Source organism: Apis cerana, linkage group LG3, assembly GCF_029169275.1.
Source record: "Apis cerana isolate GH-2021 linkage group LG3, AcerK_1.0, whole genome shotgun sequence".
In the NCBI taxonomy this organism is placed as follows: Eukaryota; Metazoa; Arthropoda; class Insecta; order Hymenoptera; family Apidae; genus Apis; species Apis cerana.
The window spans coordinates 13179456-13195423 of record NC_083854.1 but is presented as its reverse complement, the minus strand read 5'-3'; the positions used below and the strand labels follow the sequence as shown (position 1 = coordinate 13195423).

Genomic DNA, 15968 nt, shown 5'->3' with positions numbered 1-15968 from the left:
TTATGCTCGCTATTATTTTATCTCCTTTAATCATATCTGAATTATAAATAACGTATTTAGACAACATATTATAATAAATGTTTATTTCGTTATATACGTATTTTTTCGTTTTATAGATTATATCGTTTTGAATATTAATCGAAAAAAAAAAAAGAAAAATATACAATTTATGAAATTTCATCGTTTCATTTCTATAAATTATGATAAATTATTCAAGATCGTTAATAAAATATATATATATATTATATATACGTGTATTTATATATACTGTAAGTATATGTACTATATATATACTATATATATATATAAGTAATGTACTGCAAATGTAAGAAATAACGTCAAATTACATTATATTACATATTGATATTGATAGTTTACACATTGATATTGAAATGATTTAATATATATCGAATTCTCTTAAATTTCACGATACAAATTGTCAATTGGTATCAGAGTATCGATTTCAAATGTAATTTGCTCGATATAGGAATCAAGGGATATAACCCTGGTTAGTGAATAAGATACAAATGCAAATATAGCTGTATGTATATTTAAAATTAATGCACGGTTTTGAGAAATAATTCTCTATACGAATCAAAGAGGCATAAAATTAATTAGATTGATTGAAACTGCTTTTGAACGTATAAACTTTATAGAATAATCAAGGAACAAACAAAGAGAACAAATAGTGAGAAAAAAACGGAGATAGGATAAAAGTATCGAAGTCAGCGCCATCTTCAGAATGCTACAAATAAAATACAAAAAGTAAAGATAGAAAATAGTAGGAGAAGGATAGAGATGAGATAAGAATTAATCATCGGCGCCATCTCTCGATTGCCAAAGACATTTTTTCAATCATCTTTCTAAAAGTGTTCGCGAGATGGTACTAACGATTCATGGTCAAAACTTATTGTCTTCTGTCCTTTCTTTTAATGTTTCATTTGCGGCACTCTGAAGATGGCGTTGATATCAATATTTTTGTCTTATTTCTATCTTTGTCTATAATTTCCTGTAGCGTGACAACAGACGAGGTACGGGATGTCGATTGATCACATTTTCGTTTTTTTTTTTTAATTTAACGATTTAAATTTCAATTTAGATTCTTACAAATAATTTGAGACTAATATTTTTGAACAAATAATATTCCCGTTTATTTAAATAGATGTTGTAATGTATATACATAATTATCTTCTGTTTCCAAAGTTGTTTTTTGTAATTATTAGACGAAAGAAAATATTCGAGAAAAATTAGTCTTAAATTATTTCTAAGAGTTTAAGCTTTAATTCGATATATTAAAAAATTTAGTCCAGAAACCAAGCAATTCGATTTTTTTTATTTTTACTATTGGAAAATTAATTCTTTAAATTTAACAATCGATAAAAATATATATATAAAAAAATGATGGATTATTCGTATATATTATTTAAAAGGATGTTGAAATTAATACTATCATATACATATATATATATATATATGTATATATATATATATATTTTTAGGTATATTTTCTTGTACACATTATTTATACAATTAATGTTTTAGACATCAATTACATCTTTTGCACAATCATGTAAAATCACAATTTTGAAATAAAGTGGAATATCTTAAATTATGTAAATTTTGTACCAGATCATTTTGTACATTAAGTTAGCATATTAATCGAACATATTGGACATTTTTATCACTTTCTATAGTCCATCACTCATTTAGACATACTATAAAAGTGTGTAAAGTTCGGAAATAAACAATTTTTTCGTGTATTACTTTATATACATTAACGATCATATAAATCTAATATTCTAATTTTTATTGTATTAATTTTATAAAGTTAATATCTTATATTTCATGCTTTTATGTTATTTTCAATATGTACAAATAAAATATATTTTACGACAAATTTTATGTCATGATTTATAAATAAAAAAATTACATGTATACAGGATGAGATATTATTAGAAAGAAATAACAAATATTTATTTCATTTATTATTGTACTAAGTTTTAAGAACAAAATTACAATATTTGAAGGTATATGTAATAAGCATTCTACTTTCTTTTTTTTTTTTTTTTTTTTTATGAAAGTTTAAATGCAAGAAAACATTTATAAGAATTGAGAAGAATTTTTTTCATCATTCCAAATATACCTTCAATAATATTCCAAATTTTTTGGCACAATGACAAATAAATAAAATATTTAGATATTCTTGCTACTCATCCTGTATAATAATGATACTACTGTTAACAAAAGATTTAAAGATAATGTCGCATAAGTTTGCACATGATTTATGATTACTTAATTCTACATCTGTGTATAATGCATTGCATTTGCTATATGCATGTTACAATATACACTGTCAATTCTTTATATATTTTTTATCATTTTGAAAAAGAGTACATATAGATATATAGATTAATAAATTAAAATCAATAATCGATATTCAACATATTTTAGTTTAAAGTTTATAAATTTTCTTTCAAAAAATCGATAGCTTAAGCAAATAGAAAATAGAAATTATAAATTAAATTTATATTATAGCATTTGAGCTATATCTTCAACTGTTTTTAAAGACTTAATCTATTATTAAGAAATTGGTGTTTAATGTTCCCTTATATTCCATATGTACTTCTTTTTTTTTTTTAGTACATACTAAAGAATTGCACATGTATTATTTTTTTCATGTAAACTACATTCATTTTTTTCACAGCCTTCTTGTGAAAATATAATTTAAAATGTAATTTTAATACATTGTATTTAGCATATATGTTAGATATGCTTTTGTTGTACAACTACCTTTATAATAGAGAAAAAAAAATTTACATTACTAAAAAAATTCATTTTTTTATCCATATACTAGAATATTATTTCAAAAATTTGAAACAATTGTTTCATAGATTTTGCAATAACTATATACAATGGATATTCATATGTACAAAATTTAATATATCTTGCACTAGATTAAAGAGTAATTATTCTCCTTAAAAGTGCACTTTATCTTTTGTTACTGTTATGTAAAATTCTGAACTATATCCGTCTTTGAAATACAAATGTTATTAATATTATTTTCATCTCGAATATTTTCACTAGTATTATCGTTATTATTGCAAATGCTATTATTTTTGGATTCTTCGCTAAATCTTACATTGTCAAATTTTATATCTATCGAGCTCTCTGTTCTTGATACGCTACTAATATTTGTATCATTCAATCCCAAATTTATATCTACGGAAGATTCATTTTTAGTTTCCGGGCTAAAACAAGAATTATCAACATTTGTTACAGATTTACATTCAGAATTTGGTTCTGAATCTACATAAATCGATTGCGGCGAAAACAACTGTTCAAGTTTAAGGGATTCATCTTCGTTCGTTTCTGTCGATTCGCTTAACTTTTTCGTTAATTCTGCCCAAGGATCTTCTAAAAAAGATTTCATATCTAAATAGCATGATATGTCAATCTGTTTACGCGAATCCTTTTGATATCCCTATATAGTATAAAAAGATATTCAAAATCTTGTAATATTAATAGCCAAATGTTTATACAAAATATTTATACATATGTTTTTTTTTATACAAAATGTTTATACATATATTGTGATATTTTACTTTAAAATTACCTTTTTGTGATTATAAAATTGTTTGTTGAGAAGCTTGTAAGGAGAGTACGAATTATTGAAATTTGATTTTGGGCTTGCATGATAATTCCTGTAATGGTTAAATCCACTATTACCTAAATTACGATGATTACGACCTCCAGAACCATGCCAATTACTACTGTGTCTTTTAATCTGTTCTGGCATTGGTGTACTAATATTTAAAGGAATAAAGTCATTTCCAGACTGTCTTTGACCACCATTCGGTGAAGTACACTGATAACTATCACTTTTAACATAACTATAACCTGTTCTATTTTTATGGTCGTGTGATTTCCAATTGTAACTTTTCTTTCCTTTACTACCACTTGGTGTACTTAAAGGAGACTTTTTCATTTTGAAATTGTTATTTACGCTATACTGCTGTTTCATAGAGTCTACAAATATTTACAAATAATATTTTCTAGAAAACGATGTATTAAAACGACGCCATATTATTTATGTTACGAGACGATAAACGACCAATCGTACCTTAATTATCGATCTATCGATAATTTACAGATACAAATTTTTGATATATATATTTTAAAATTTTATACGTATCGATATTAATATCTTATTATTAATTATTTTTTAATAAAAAATTAATCTTTTAAACTTTATGCATATAAATAATTTCTTTTCTTTAATTAATTGTCATAGTTAAAGTATGTAATGTATATGCGTTATTGTTGATAAATATTGTTATAAAAATATATTTTAAATTTAAAAATTTTAAATTAAAATTTCAAATATCATAGTAGTATGTGCTTCCATCTATGAGAAAATAATTCAGAATTGCATGGTTACCAACTATACAACTAATAATTATCACGGCGATATAGATGGCGTTAATGTGAAATATGACGCATATGTAATGGCGCTGGTGCTGGTCAGAGAGTAGCGAGATTGCCACAGATGCAGCGAATGCTTCGTCTAGTATAGGTAGAGGAGTGTAGATCGTGCTTTGGTTCGCGCACGTTCGTGAGAGTTTATGTCCGCAATGGACGGCTTGATACCTGTTGCACGACCCGGCGCGGACCGGTTCGAGTCATTCACATATCGACGTTTGTCGTAGATAGAAAAGTGATTTATATTCCAGTGACGATGAATTGTCGTGATCATCATTGTTGACGTTTCTCGTGGTGTGACAGTACAGGCTACCATCGTTGCCGTGCGTCACGATTTTCGTGTGCGAATACAGCGCAGGATATATTTGCCACGATTGAAACAATGGGGATCGTGCAGAGCCGTGCCGGCGAAAGCGATGGCGGTGTGCGTGAAGTATTCATTGGTGGTATCAAGGGCGGCACGCCTCTTCAATCCTATCAACCTAGCCTTGGCATGGGAAGTTTGGGTGGACCACACGCACGGAGTGGCAGCGTCCGTGGCGCGCCAAGGCAACCAATGCCCGACGCTGTGGAACTCGAAAGGCGCTTCACCAAAGTGTTGGTGAGTGAAATACTCGATATATCTACATATACAGTCAATCACAAAATTATTTCAACACCGGTATAGATTTGATTTTTATACTTTATATTTTATCGTAAATAAAATTGAAAGATAAAAATTCATTGCATCGGGATATAATTTTCAAATGATAGAACTACGAAAATAATTATTTATTATATATGTTTATATAAATATAGGATAAAAAACTAGCTAATTCTTGTTACCATTATTGTGATATTTTTTACAAATGTCGCAGCTTTCTTATCTTTATAAATCCGTAAAAAAAATGAAACGTAATGGATATTAACGATCAAGCATTCATTAACTATATTTCAAATTTATGTATATAAAAGTAGAACATCGATTACCATATAGAATTGTACGAATGACGATAAGTAATTTTGATTTAAATTATAATTGACACTCTTGATTCTCTAGATTCTTAGCATTAAAGATAAACGTATTATTATTACAAATATTAGGAAAGAAAAGTGTTTTAAACGCGAAAAAGTGAAAAACGCAAATTCATCATATTATTATTTAAATCCAAAACATGTATTTATATCTAACAATAGTAGGTCAGCGACAATATGAATATGCATTTCGAATCATAGAATAAAACAACCGATTTCGTAATAGAGATAAATAATAAATAATAATTCCTGCACAGATTTTGTAAATACCATAATTTTCTAGTTTATATTATTATTGAAAAAATAGAACGAGTGGCCAATTTGAATCAAAATAATATTATATCCAGAAATCTAAATATTTTCGTGACAGAAATTAATTATTAACAATTTTCTAATAACCGTGTAACATAATAATTTTTATAAATTTATTTGAAAATTATATTTTAATATAATGATATTTATTTTCCGTGCATCTAAATTTTTATAATTGACATCAACAGTCAAATCTATTCAGCTATTCAAATGTTTTTGTAACCGACTGTACTCGAGGTTTCTTGAATATTGCTTAGAGCCCTTAATTCATATATTCATATATTCTGTGAATTAAATTCAAAAGTTCACTTAAGAAAAATCATTCCGTGATAAAAAAAAAACCATCTGATAAATTTCTATCGACGCAAACATAAATTTAATTTTAATTTCTAACTTCTCAGGATATATTTTCTTAAATTAATTATGCTATTTATAAAAAAAAACGGCTTCTAAATAATTAATATAGGTTTATTTCTACTATTATGTGACTTCGTTAAAATGCACTAATGTATACGATAATTCAGAGAAATATGCATCGATGTGCATACAAACGATGCTTGCACAGCTATCTTTTGAACGCTATACAGGTTCCATTTGCGCCGACGTGCGTGAACGCTAAAAGTAATAGGATATTAATCGAATTACTTCGATCGACTGTAAATCATATGGTTCATCGGCTGTTTGAAACAATTCAGTTTATGATAATAAAAGTTTGAAATTCCTCTCGTAAACGCGTAACGAAGAGGTTTTTACAAATTTGACAAAATATATATAAATATATGTATATATATATATATACACACGTATTGCAATAGTGAGTTTGTTATGCTTTGCGATGTCATGTGTAAAATGTTGATATAAGATTATCAACATTTACATTGTGTGTAAAATGTTGATATAAGATTATCTATAATATCTTCCAGGTAAAACATAACTAACAAACTGTGATCAATAACATATCGCATAGCGATAACATATGTATATGCGGCTATTATGCAACTAATATGTATATACATATATATATGAACTCGAGTAAACTTATAACAGTTATCAAGATTTATCTGCATTGTTGTCAAGTTCAAATATCACGAAATTTTATTTTTTGTTAATTGTTTTAAGATTTACTTGATGTTAATTTTTTTTTTTTTAATGAAGGCGCGAGTTCATACGACGTGAAAGAGAGATCCACAAATGAGAAGGATGCACGCCTACGTAGAGGCGGCTCTCTCCAAATAAGATTCGATTGTGCATCGAAACGACCATTGCAACAACTACGAACATACCATAAACAAAGAGGCCCCTTTATGGCTCGCGATCATCCAACTTATATCTTTCTCGTCATTTGGCATTTAACCTCCGAGATTTTACTTCTTAGCATCGATAATTTCCAAGAGTTTGGTATTATAAAGGCATCTTCTTATACTCGTCTAATTATCGTTAGCCAATGATACGTATGTATATTTAATAGCGTGTTTAGTTATAATTATCTTTTCTCCATCCTCTCCCTTATGATTCTTCACATTATTATTATTATTATATTTTTAAATTATTTTTTAATAAGAAATGTAATAATCGTTGTAAATGTTTTAATTCAAATCGCGATTCTTAGAATAGAAATAGAAGCAAATTTTTTTATAATTCATATTTTATCGGAAATTTTTCAAACAAAATTTTCTTATATTATCCCATCTTTATTCATAATAAATCAACACGTAATTGTAGTTATTTTGTCCCTTCACCCAACCGGAAAAACGTTGATTATCCTGCGGAACGCTCGAATACGGTTCGTGATTAAAATTAAATGATTATTTCTGGAACAGTATCATTTCTCTTCAACTCTATTTTTACGAGACAATAAATTTAAAATATGTCATAATTTTATTTGGAACAACGCGTGTTTCAAATCTGATTTCCTATAAAACATAAAATATCTCTAATCTGGCCTAGCGATTTACTAACGATCTTTTGATCGTTTCATGTAGTTGCTCGCAATAAATTGTAAGATTTCGTTCCATTATAGATGCTTGTTCATGACTCATCGATAGTTAGTCGTGCATCGTGTAGAAACCGCGGTTTGACTCATGGAGAATCGTTCCAGGGCCACGCGAAAGTTTTCTTTGGCCTATTCGAGGCCTCTCTCGTTCTAGAAGCAGACAAACGCGACAAAACGTGAAAATAAAAATATCTAAAAGATCGTGCGATAAAACTGCAGTTACTGCACTCGTGACTCTGTATATTCTTGTTAGATATTTCAAAGTTATTTCGATAATATCGATCTATCAGACGTTTAGTTGGGAACCAGTAAAGTGAAAGGGAAATTTAAGTATCATAATGTAATAGAAATCGCGGGGAAAATTTTTTATTAGTGTTATTTTCAATCCCTGTCAAAATAATGGACAGAATCAATCCGTATTACGTGCGCATCAATCGAAATACAATACGCACATTTTCGATGGATGCGGAAAGAAATTTGTAGAAATTGTGAAAAGTATAAATATCGATACTTTACGACGAATAGACGATTCTTCGAGTAATTTATGAACTCACGAGTTTGAATTCCAAATATGTGCTTTACACCTCTGCATAAAAACTTTGTGGAAAATGTGGTTCGATAGACAAGTGAATTATAAAAAAGATAGCTGCTTGCTTGATAATAGAATCACGATCTTGAGAAGTAGTTTCTGAACACGGGAATCTTCAACATTAGCACAACCAAGTTGAAACCTCGCTGACCGACGCCCACTCTTCTCCCATCTTTTTCTTCCTTTTACGCTGTTCGCAACTGCAGCATATCTCTCTTTCTTTCTCTTTTCCTTTCTACGTCTCTCTGTGACAGTATGTCTGGCACTCTGCCAAACAAAATGGACAATGTACGAACCCAATATTTTCTTCCTTCCGACACAGTTCAGGTCAATGTTTAAAAATGTTAAGTGCGATTGAGATCTTTTTATCGCATTGCTCTTGTCAAATCTCTTTTCTTTTTTATCAAAATTAATCAATTTAGATAAACTAGATTATTCGTGTTCGATCGAATTTTATTTCGCACGAATTGAAACACGAATTTTATTAAAACTTGAAAAAAACTTGTAAAGATTTCCATAAGATTGTACGTCGAACGTGATTTTCGTGGCGATAAATTTAAATTGAAGAGAATTAAAAGAGAATTAAATTGTACGAGAAAATTGTCGAACCACGTCTCGATTAATTTGACGAGTAGATAATTTGTCGTTGAATCGTTTGGTGCAGATCGTGCTGGCATCATCTCTGATAAATCGATCGATAAATCTTCTTTGGTGTATCGATCGATGTAATCTTGTAATACAGCTTCACGCTTAAGTGGAGTTTAAACGTTTGCCAAATAATCGAATGGAGAAAGTGAAAAAAAGGCGAGTATCGATACTACGATTCTCTGGAGCTAAACAATACTGTCCAAGGGCCGTGGTCTGTCTGAAAATATCCACAGGAAAAGATAAAACCGGCGTTTCTATATATAGAGGGGTCTTGGAGCAGTGCTTCTCATCTGTGGATTCGTTTTCGACGATAAATTGGAATCATCCACAAATTCAACCGTCTTTTTACCGTCTTTTTTTTTTTTTTTTTTCCCTCATTGTTATCGGTTATTAGTGTTATTATACATATCGTTACAGCGCATATGTATATTTGTAAGAAAAAAATGTAAAATCCAAGTGACTCACTCGTGGTGATAAAGTTGACGCGATGAATATTAATATAGTAGATAAAATCGTAGATCGTATTTAACGGAGATAAACGTTTTTATGTTCGGTTGAGCAATGTCGGAAGATACAAAAGCAACGTAGAAATGCTTTTCCCTATCGACAGAGTGGAAAACGCGGGAGCAACGACGTATTTTTAACACGAATCGTCGGCAGACAGCTTTGTGCAATTTGTACGGGTGAATTAAGCCGGCTGGCCGCCAGTGTGCGCTCGCGTCTGTACACGTTATGCGCACGTATACTCTTATAGGGGTCTAGTCACGGGAATGGAAACGTTCGCGCCTGTTCCGTGACACCCGCTACCGTGTCTCGCATAGCGGGCCGAATGTCCTTCGAATCGTGATTCCGACTACGCAAACAGGATGTTCCAACGATACCGTTCGCTTTATTTATTTCTATTCGTCCATCGTTCGAGCAACCGCACTTGTTTCGAAAAATAAATACGAAGTAACCACGCGCGCGTGTAATAATCGTTATAAGATGACCCGTACCGATCGTCCGATAAGATTACGAGCTGGCTGTTCATTTAGCGTTGTTGCCAAAGTTGACAAAGGAGAGTAACGGGGTAGCACGCAGCACGAAATGGCCCATGGCCAAATGGCGTGCACGTGCGAATAGAGCTATTTCTGCAGCATAAATAAAGCCTCTACCACCGCTGCGCCTACGTACGTATATGAGACACGTCGCTGTCAGTGGCGCCTAAACGTTTTCTCGTTTGACCGTGAACTGCCAGTTATCGATTCGAAAAAGGGTCACGTTTTCGTTTCTCGTTTTACCGTCTTTTCTCTCGCGTTATCGCGAAAACCAATGGGTTCGAGTTGAAGAAAAGAAGAAAGAAATTGTCAAAACTTGAATTGTTGTTTCGTGGGAAAATATTTATCAATTTCGATATTGAATTGTTCGAAGAGATAACAAGATTTTTAATCTTCTATGAGCGCGATGTCTAAAAATATTTACTATGAAAACAAATTTTATCGAGACTCTGTGGATTGGTCAACATATGTAGATGTTATTGCGAGCTCGGTGCGAGATATAAAGAATATGGCAAAGCGGCAGATGTGCATGGTAATCGGAGGAAGACGATCGTCGCTAGAAATGCGCTCTGTGCATTTGCAATCTTGACGATTGCTCTTTCGATCCCTCTTTCAGGCCTAGAAACATCCGTGCGCTTATCCTTTCTGACACTGATTTTAATATCACTGCGTTGACAATATTCGATAGTTTCCCCGTCACGCGACTCGTCCACCGATCGAATCCATAAATTATTTATTGAAAGTAAGGGGAGAAAAGAAGAAAAGAATCAAATGGGAAGGTATATAGAAAAGGAGAAGAAAATCGTAAGACGAAAGATGCACGTGTTTCGCGCGTAGGTTTCTAATATATTTTTGCATCCAATTCGTTCGATTGTTTCTCTCTTGAATCCTATGATTCATCGTGCATAACGATAGCGATGATGGCATTCATTACTCAAATCAATGTTACAAATAACTCGATAATATAATGTAAGATATTACGTAAAGAAAAAGAGGAAAATGAAGTTGGGTAGTATTTCCACGTTTACATAACGTGTGCATTATATTCGCTAATATTAACGTATCAGATTCGTATAATAATTCATCGAAGTAATAATAATGAACTTTCGTAATGAGAACGATACCGCGCGATGATCTCTGCGAAATGTTCGAGCCCGATATCGATTGGGGTTGAGATATTGGTGGGAGCCAATTACGATTCGCGAGGAAATAACTTTTCGAACGATTCACCCGTTATTAGTTATCTGTCGCCATAACGTGTTTATATTAACAAAAGATAAGTAGCGATCGCATGCTTACCTACTACTGCACATTGTCACGGACACGAATATTCTACGTAATAAGCGACAACAATCCTCTTTCGCCAATATCTTGAAAACCGAAGCCGAGCAACGTTTATACGAGAAAAAATTATTCGAAATGTTGATTTCTACGACATATTTAAAAATCATCGAAATCGAGCGAGATATGCACATAATTATACGAGCAATCTTTTTCCTTTAACCTGTTTCTTTATTTTTCTTTCAACTAGCATTTTCCTCTTTCCTTCGTAATTTACTCGTTTACCGAACTGTCAGTAGGCTCGTCTTTTCTACATAAACGTTCTCCTACTTCCCATCTCCCTTTTTTTCCTCGTTCGAAGTCCCCTTTCACTTTTTCCCTTCGTCTTCTCTATCCTCTATCCTCTTCCCTTTATCGTCATTTTCCGTCTTTCTCTAGCTTCTTCGCCCAGCCATATACGTATATTATATATAAATATATATATAATGTGTGTATATATATATGTACATATGTGCGTATATATAGGTTTATTCAACGGTAAACGCGGTGGGTGAGGGTGTCGGGTTGGTAGTTGGATGACTGCCACAACAGAGAATCCTAGGTGTGTCGCTAACTGGTGTGCGCGACGCAATCCTTCTATCGCGTGTTATCCCACGTATATTTATCGTGTCCCTATTTTGCGTCGAAAGAATATTCGCGCGACCCTTTTCACCTTGCGTTTCGACAAAATATTAAGAAAATAATCGATGCGTTAACTCGCGTATCCACGAGTTGAACAAAATAACGCTTCACAGTCATTGAAACGTTATCCCTTTATCGATTCTCCGGACGATCCGCGTGCTTGAAACTGGTTCTAGACCTATAAATTATGACCACTAATACACGCGTCCTATGTATTTCCCTCGTTCGTAGCGTTACACGTCGCTTTTTATGGGCCGCATTATTGCCCTTTCGTTTTTAAACACAACTTCTCCTTTTCTTTATTACTTTTTTTTCTTTCGAATCGAGCGTCAGGCGATGTTGTCAGATCGGAGAGAAAACGTCCAAAGACGTAGGAGAATAAATATGATAAATTTAAAGAGAGGAAAGAGAATAAAAATGTAATAATAATGTGGCATATTTTGGTTAGAAAAAGATTGATTCATTTTCACGGTTCGTGGACCAGAACGAAGGCAATGTTTTGTATCCAAGGGTGCATCCCTAGTAACGAGGCTCCGCACAGTCTATGCACCCTTCTTTTACCCTCGTTTCACCCTTGTCTGGCCACGTTCGGCTGCGCATATGCGTTTCCATGTACCCTCGTATCTATCGGTCGTCGTCGTCAGGGGCCATAACCTCCCCTAACTTTCGACTCTCTTTCAAGTTCACCGATCCCAACGGGCAATGCTCGAAATCCGTCCATTTTATATACTCGTCAATCTTCTCGCATTCCCCCCCTGCTCGAACCTGTTTCCTTTTTAAATCCTTCATCGTGTTTAAAAAAATACAGGAGGACAAGTGGTTCCTCGCGTTTTTTTTTTTCTTTTCTCTACCGGCTTTTTCAAATTCGGCGAGAGAAGAATAAATTTTTTTACCGCGAAATCGATCGAGAATAAGCGCGAATTGACAGATCTGTTGGCGCGTCTCTCGTACTACGCTGCCATGACTCAGCCGAGTGTTTCTGCAATGGTCGGTTAACACGCGTTAAGTCTCTAATTATCGCATCTGACCGGATCATTAGTCCCGTGAAAGTCGGCTATCATCGCGTACTTTTACGCTTTTAACGCAACACGCGCACACTTGTACATGCAACGTATAAAGTTTTATCGTTTCGTTGAATGGATTTTCAGAGATGGGAAAAACAGGAATTAATTTCATCGATCGAATTAACGTTAACTGTTGTATCGGTAAAAGGGACGAAAAAAAGAGGATTGAAATTAATAAACGAACGAGCGTTTCGTCAAACGATATATTGAATAATATATTGGATGATTTTTAATATTTTTTTATTTTATCACTTATTAATCAATTGTTATCAATTGTTAATTGTTGTACTCGTATAAATTTTATTCCATCGATCAAAGTGGAAAAGATTAGCCGACAAGTGGAATAGAAATAAAAGTGACGGAGAGAATGAGAAAGAGAGAGGGAAGAGCGGATGAAGCGAGAAGGGTTAACGGCGAATAAGAAGAAAAGAAACACGTAATCACGCGTAAATTCGCAAGATGATGTCATTGAGTGTGTGCCTTCGGCACGACTGCATGTGACGTTATCGCTTAATTTTAGACAATGCTCTCTCGTTTAATTTTACGACACTTAAATATTTTGCACGCTTTTACGTCGAAATATATAATTCCACTTTTTCTCTCCCGTTATTTATCCATCTTCGAATACCATTTATTTATATTATTAATTTTCGAATTTTCGAATTCGCCTTGAATCTCTCACTGTTTGCAAAAATATCACGCGCGCGTAATTCGTATCGAGCCTAAGATATTATTACCGCCCTGTGGACCAGCATTTCCCTACTTCAAAAGAGTTAATTAAGTTCCATGGTTACCTAACGTAACGACTTTGGTTTTACATTACCCAACTGGTATATATACTCGTGCAAACATCGCCCTATTTATTCTAATACATATATTTATTGTTGTTGATCGTCGGATTGCAATCCGGCTTGCTTTAGCAGCATGGCTGCCACCGACTTTCTCCAATCTTTCTGGCTCGTGAGAATCTTATCTGATCCCAGGAATCAGATGTCGGTTCGCGTCAGATATCGTTTCGCGAAAATTTTCTAATAATTTCATGCACGTATTCGTTCTTATTATTATTGACAAATAATAATATTTCTTTGAAAGTTAGATAAATTTATATATCTTGTATATCTTTTTAGTAATTTTATTGTTGTTTAATTAAAATATTCAATTTAAATAATTATTTATTCGTTCGAATATTAATGTTAAAATTAATAGAGTTAGAAATAATGAGACTAATAGGAATGATATTATTGTTCTATAAGATTTTATGTAAAAAATAATTGGCACGAATAAAATAATTTCTACGTCAAAAATTAAAAATATTATTGTAATTAAAAGAAAAGGTAATGAAAATGGAAGATTTGATTTTGTAATTGGATTAAATCCACGTTCAAAAGGTGATCTTTTTTCGTAATCTTTTTTTTTAATTATTGAAATAAATTTATTAAAAATTAAAGGAATAGATGAAATTAAAATAATTACTGAAAAGTATAAGAAAATAAATTTAATTATACATATTAAATTTTATTAAATTTTTTAATTAGAAATTAAATGTAATAATTTATACTATATATGTATATCTACGTAAGAATTATTTATTATTTAAATTAATATTATTAAATTAATAAATAAATAAATGTCAGTATCAAATTGCTGTTTCAAAATTTATATTATATTATATTTGAAAAATGAATTTTCGATATTCGATAAACTGACATAGAAAGAAAAATAACTCCAATTAATGCATAAAGTCCATGAAATCCAGTATATAAAAAATTGAACCATAAAATTATCTATATGACTCGATCGAAATATCCTATTATTTTATCATTCGATCTAAACGAAACTTTTCTCTTACGTTTAAAACGAATTAACTATTGTTAATGCTTTTTATTATAATTTTACAAAATATGTTCTACGATCCATGTTGATCCTTGCACAAATTTATAACAATTATCGTGGATACAAATAGAATTTAAACGATCGGAGAGATCGTTAAAATTTTCGTAGGGAGAACATATCGGGAATTGCGGTATCGTTCCGGAAGGACCATCGACGAAGGACGAAAGGAACGTTCTATTCTTGGTGAAAACGTGCATCCGGAATGCACGGAAGCGGCATTTCCTTAATAGTGGCCCACCTTCCAAGAATAATTTACTAGTCGTGGAATTATTTCATTCTTAGTTTTCCTATGCTAGTTGCCAATACGGATCACGTTTCGGTATGGTAACTAATACCGTTCGCGCGATTTCGTTATGCCACGATATGAATCATAATTTTAATGTTGCGTCGAAAATTATCGTATCGTAAATAAAGATATCGATGTTTGTTTTCCGTACAAGAAATAATATGAAATAGCGGTGGATTCGTTATAATTCACTTCAATTATAACGTAATCGATGAAAAGTGTTAAACGAAAATATATATTCCAACTGTTCTTCTTTCCACTTTCAATTTTGTAATGTTGATTTACGCAGCGAGGGAAGTTGAGTAGTTGTATGTACATCTACACGTTGGAATAAGAGAGAGTCGGGTGAAAGTGACGAAAATGAATATACGCGTAAATTATCGTTTTTTTTTTTTTTCATTCCGTATTGTTTAAATAATATTATTTTTGCTCTCCTTTTGTTCACATTGTCTATATTTTATCGTAAGGAAAATTTTAAATGATTAAGAAGATTTTATCAATTATTTTAATATCGTTAAACGATTATAGTCCCATTAGTTTTCTAATATCGTTTAATTATCGTGTATATTAAATTAACGTTTGCATGTCCGTGTTGATATAACGTTCCAATTTCAACGAGAAAAATATAAAGTTTATAAAAGACTTTATAACAAAGTATACTATACGCTATGAAAAAGCAGAAGAATAGATT

At 31.7% G+C, this 15968-nt stretch overlaps 2 protein-coding genes across 6 annotated transcripts in view; one reads left to right on the top strand and one right to left on the bottom strand.

The window, feature by feature from the left end:
* Window positions 1-1452: 1452 nt before the first annotated feature.
* Window positions 1453-4118, bottom strand: LOC108001065 (GATA zinc finger domain-containing protein 8). Its single transcript, XM_017061886.3, has 2 exons — window positions 3614-4118; window positions 1453-3481 (listed from the first exon to the last, which is right to left on the bottom strand). Exons 1-2 carry the CDS (start codon window positions 4019-4021, stop codon window positions 3005-3007), a joined length of 885 nt encoding a protein of 294 aa, XP_016917375.2. The 5' UTR covers window positions 4022-4118; the 3' UTR covers window positions 1453-3004.
* Window positions 4119-4503: 385 nt separating this feature from the next.
* LOC108001102 (formin-like protein) overlaps window positions 4504-15968 on the top strand; it is a 26587-nt gene continuing 15122 nt past the window's right edge. For all 5 annotated transcript variants that reach the window (XM_062073143.1, XM_017061960.3, XM_017061959.3 and 2 more), the window contains exon 1: window positions 4504-5080. In XM_062073143.1, coding sequence (XP_061929127.1) covers window positions 4862-5080 — 219 coding nt within the window. In that variant the 5' untranslated portion in view covers window positions 4504-4861. The remainder of the gene's footprint in view (window positions 5081-15968) is intronic.

Coding starts and splice junctions, on each gene's coding strand:
- LOC108001065 (XM_017061886.3), bottom strand. CDS start 4,021: ATGAAACAGCAGTATAGCGTAAATAACAATTTCAAAATGAAAAAGTCT. Junction 3,482..3,613: donor AATTTTATAATCACAAAAAG/GTAATTTTAAAG, acceptor TATACTATATAG/GGATATCAAAAGGATTCGCG.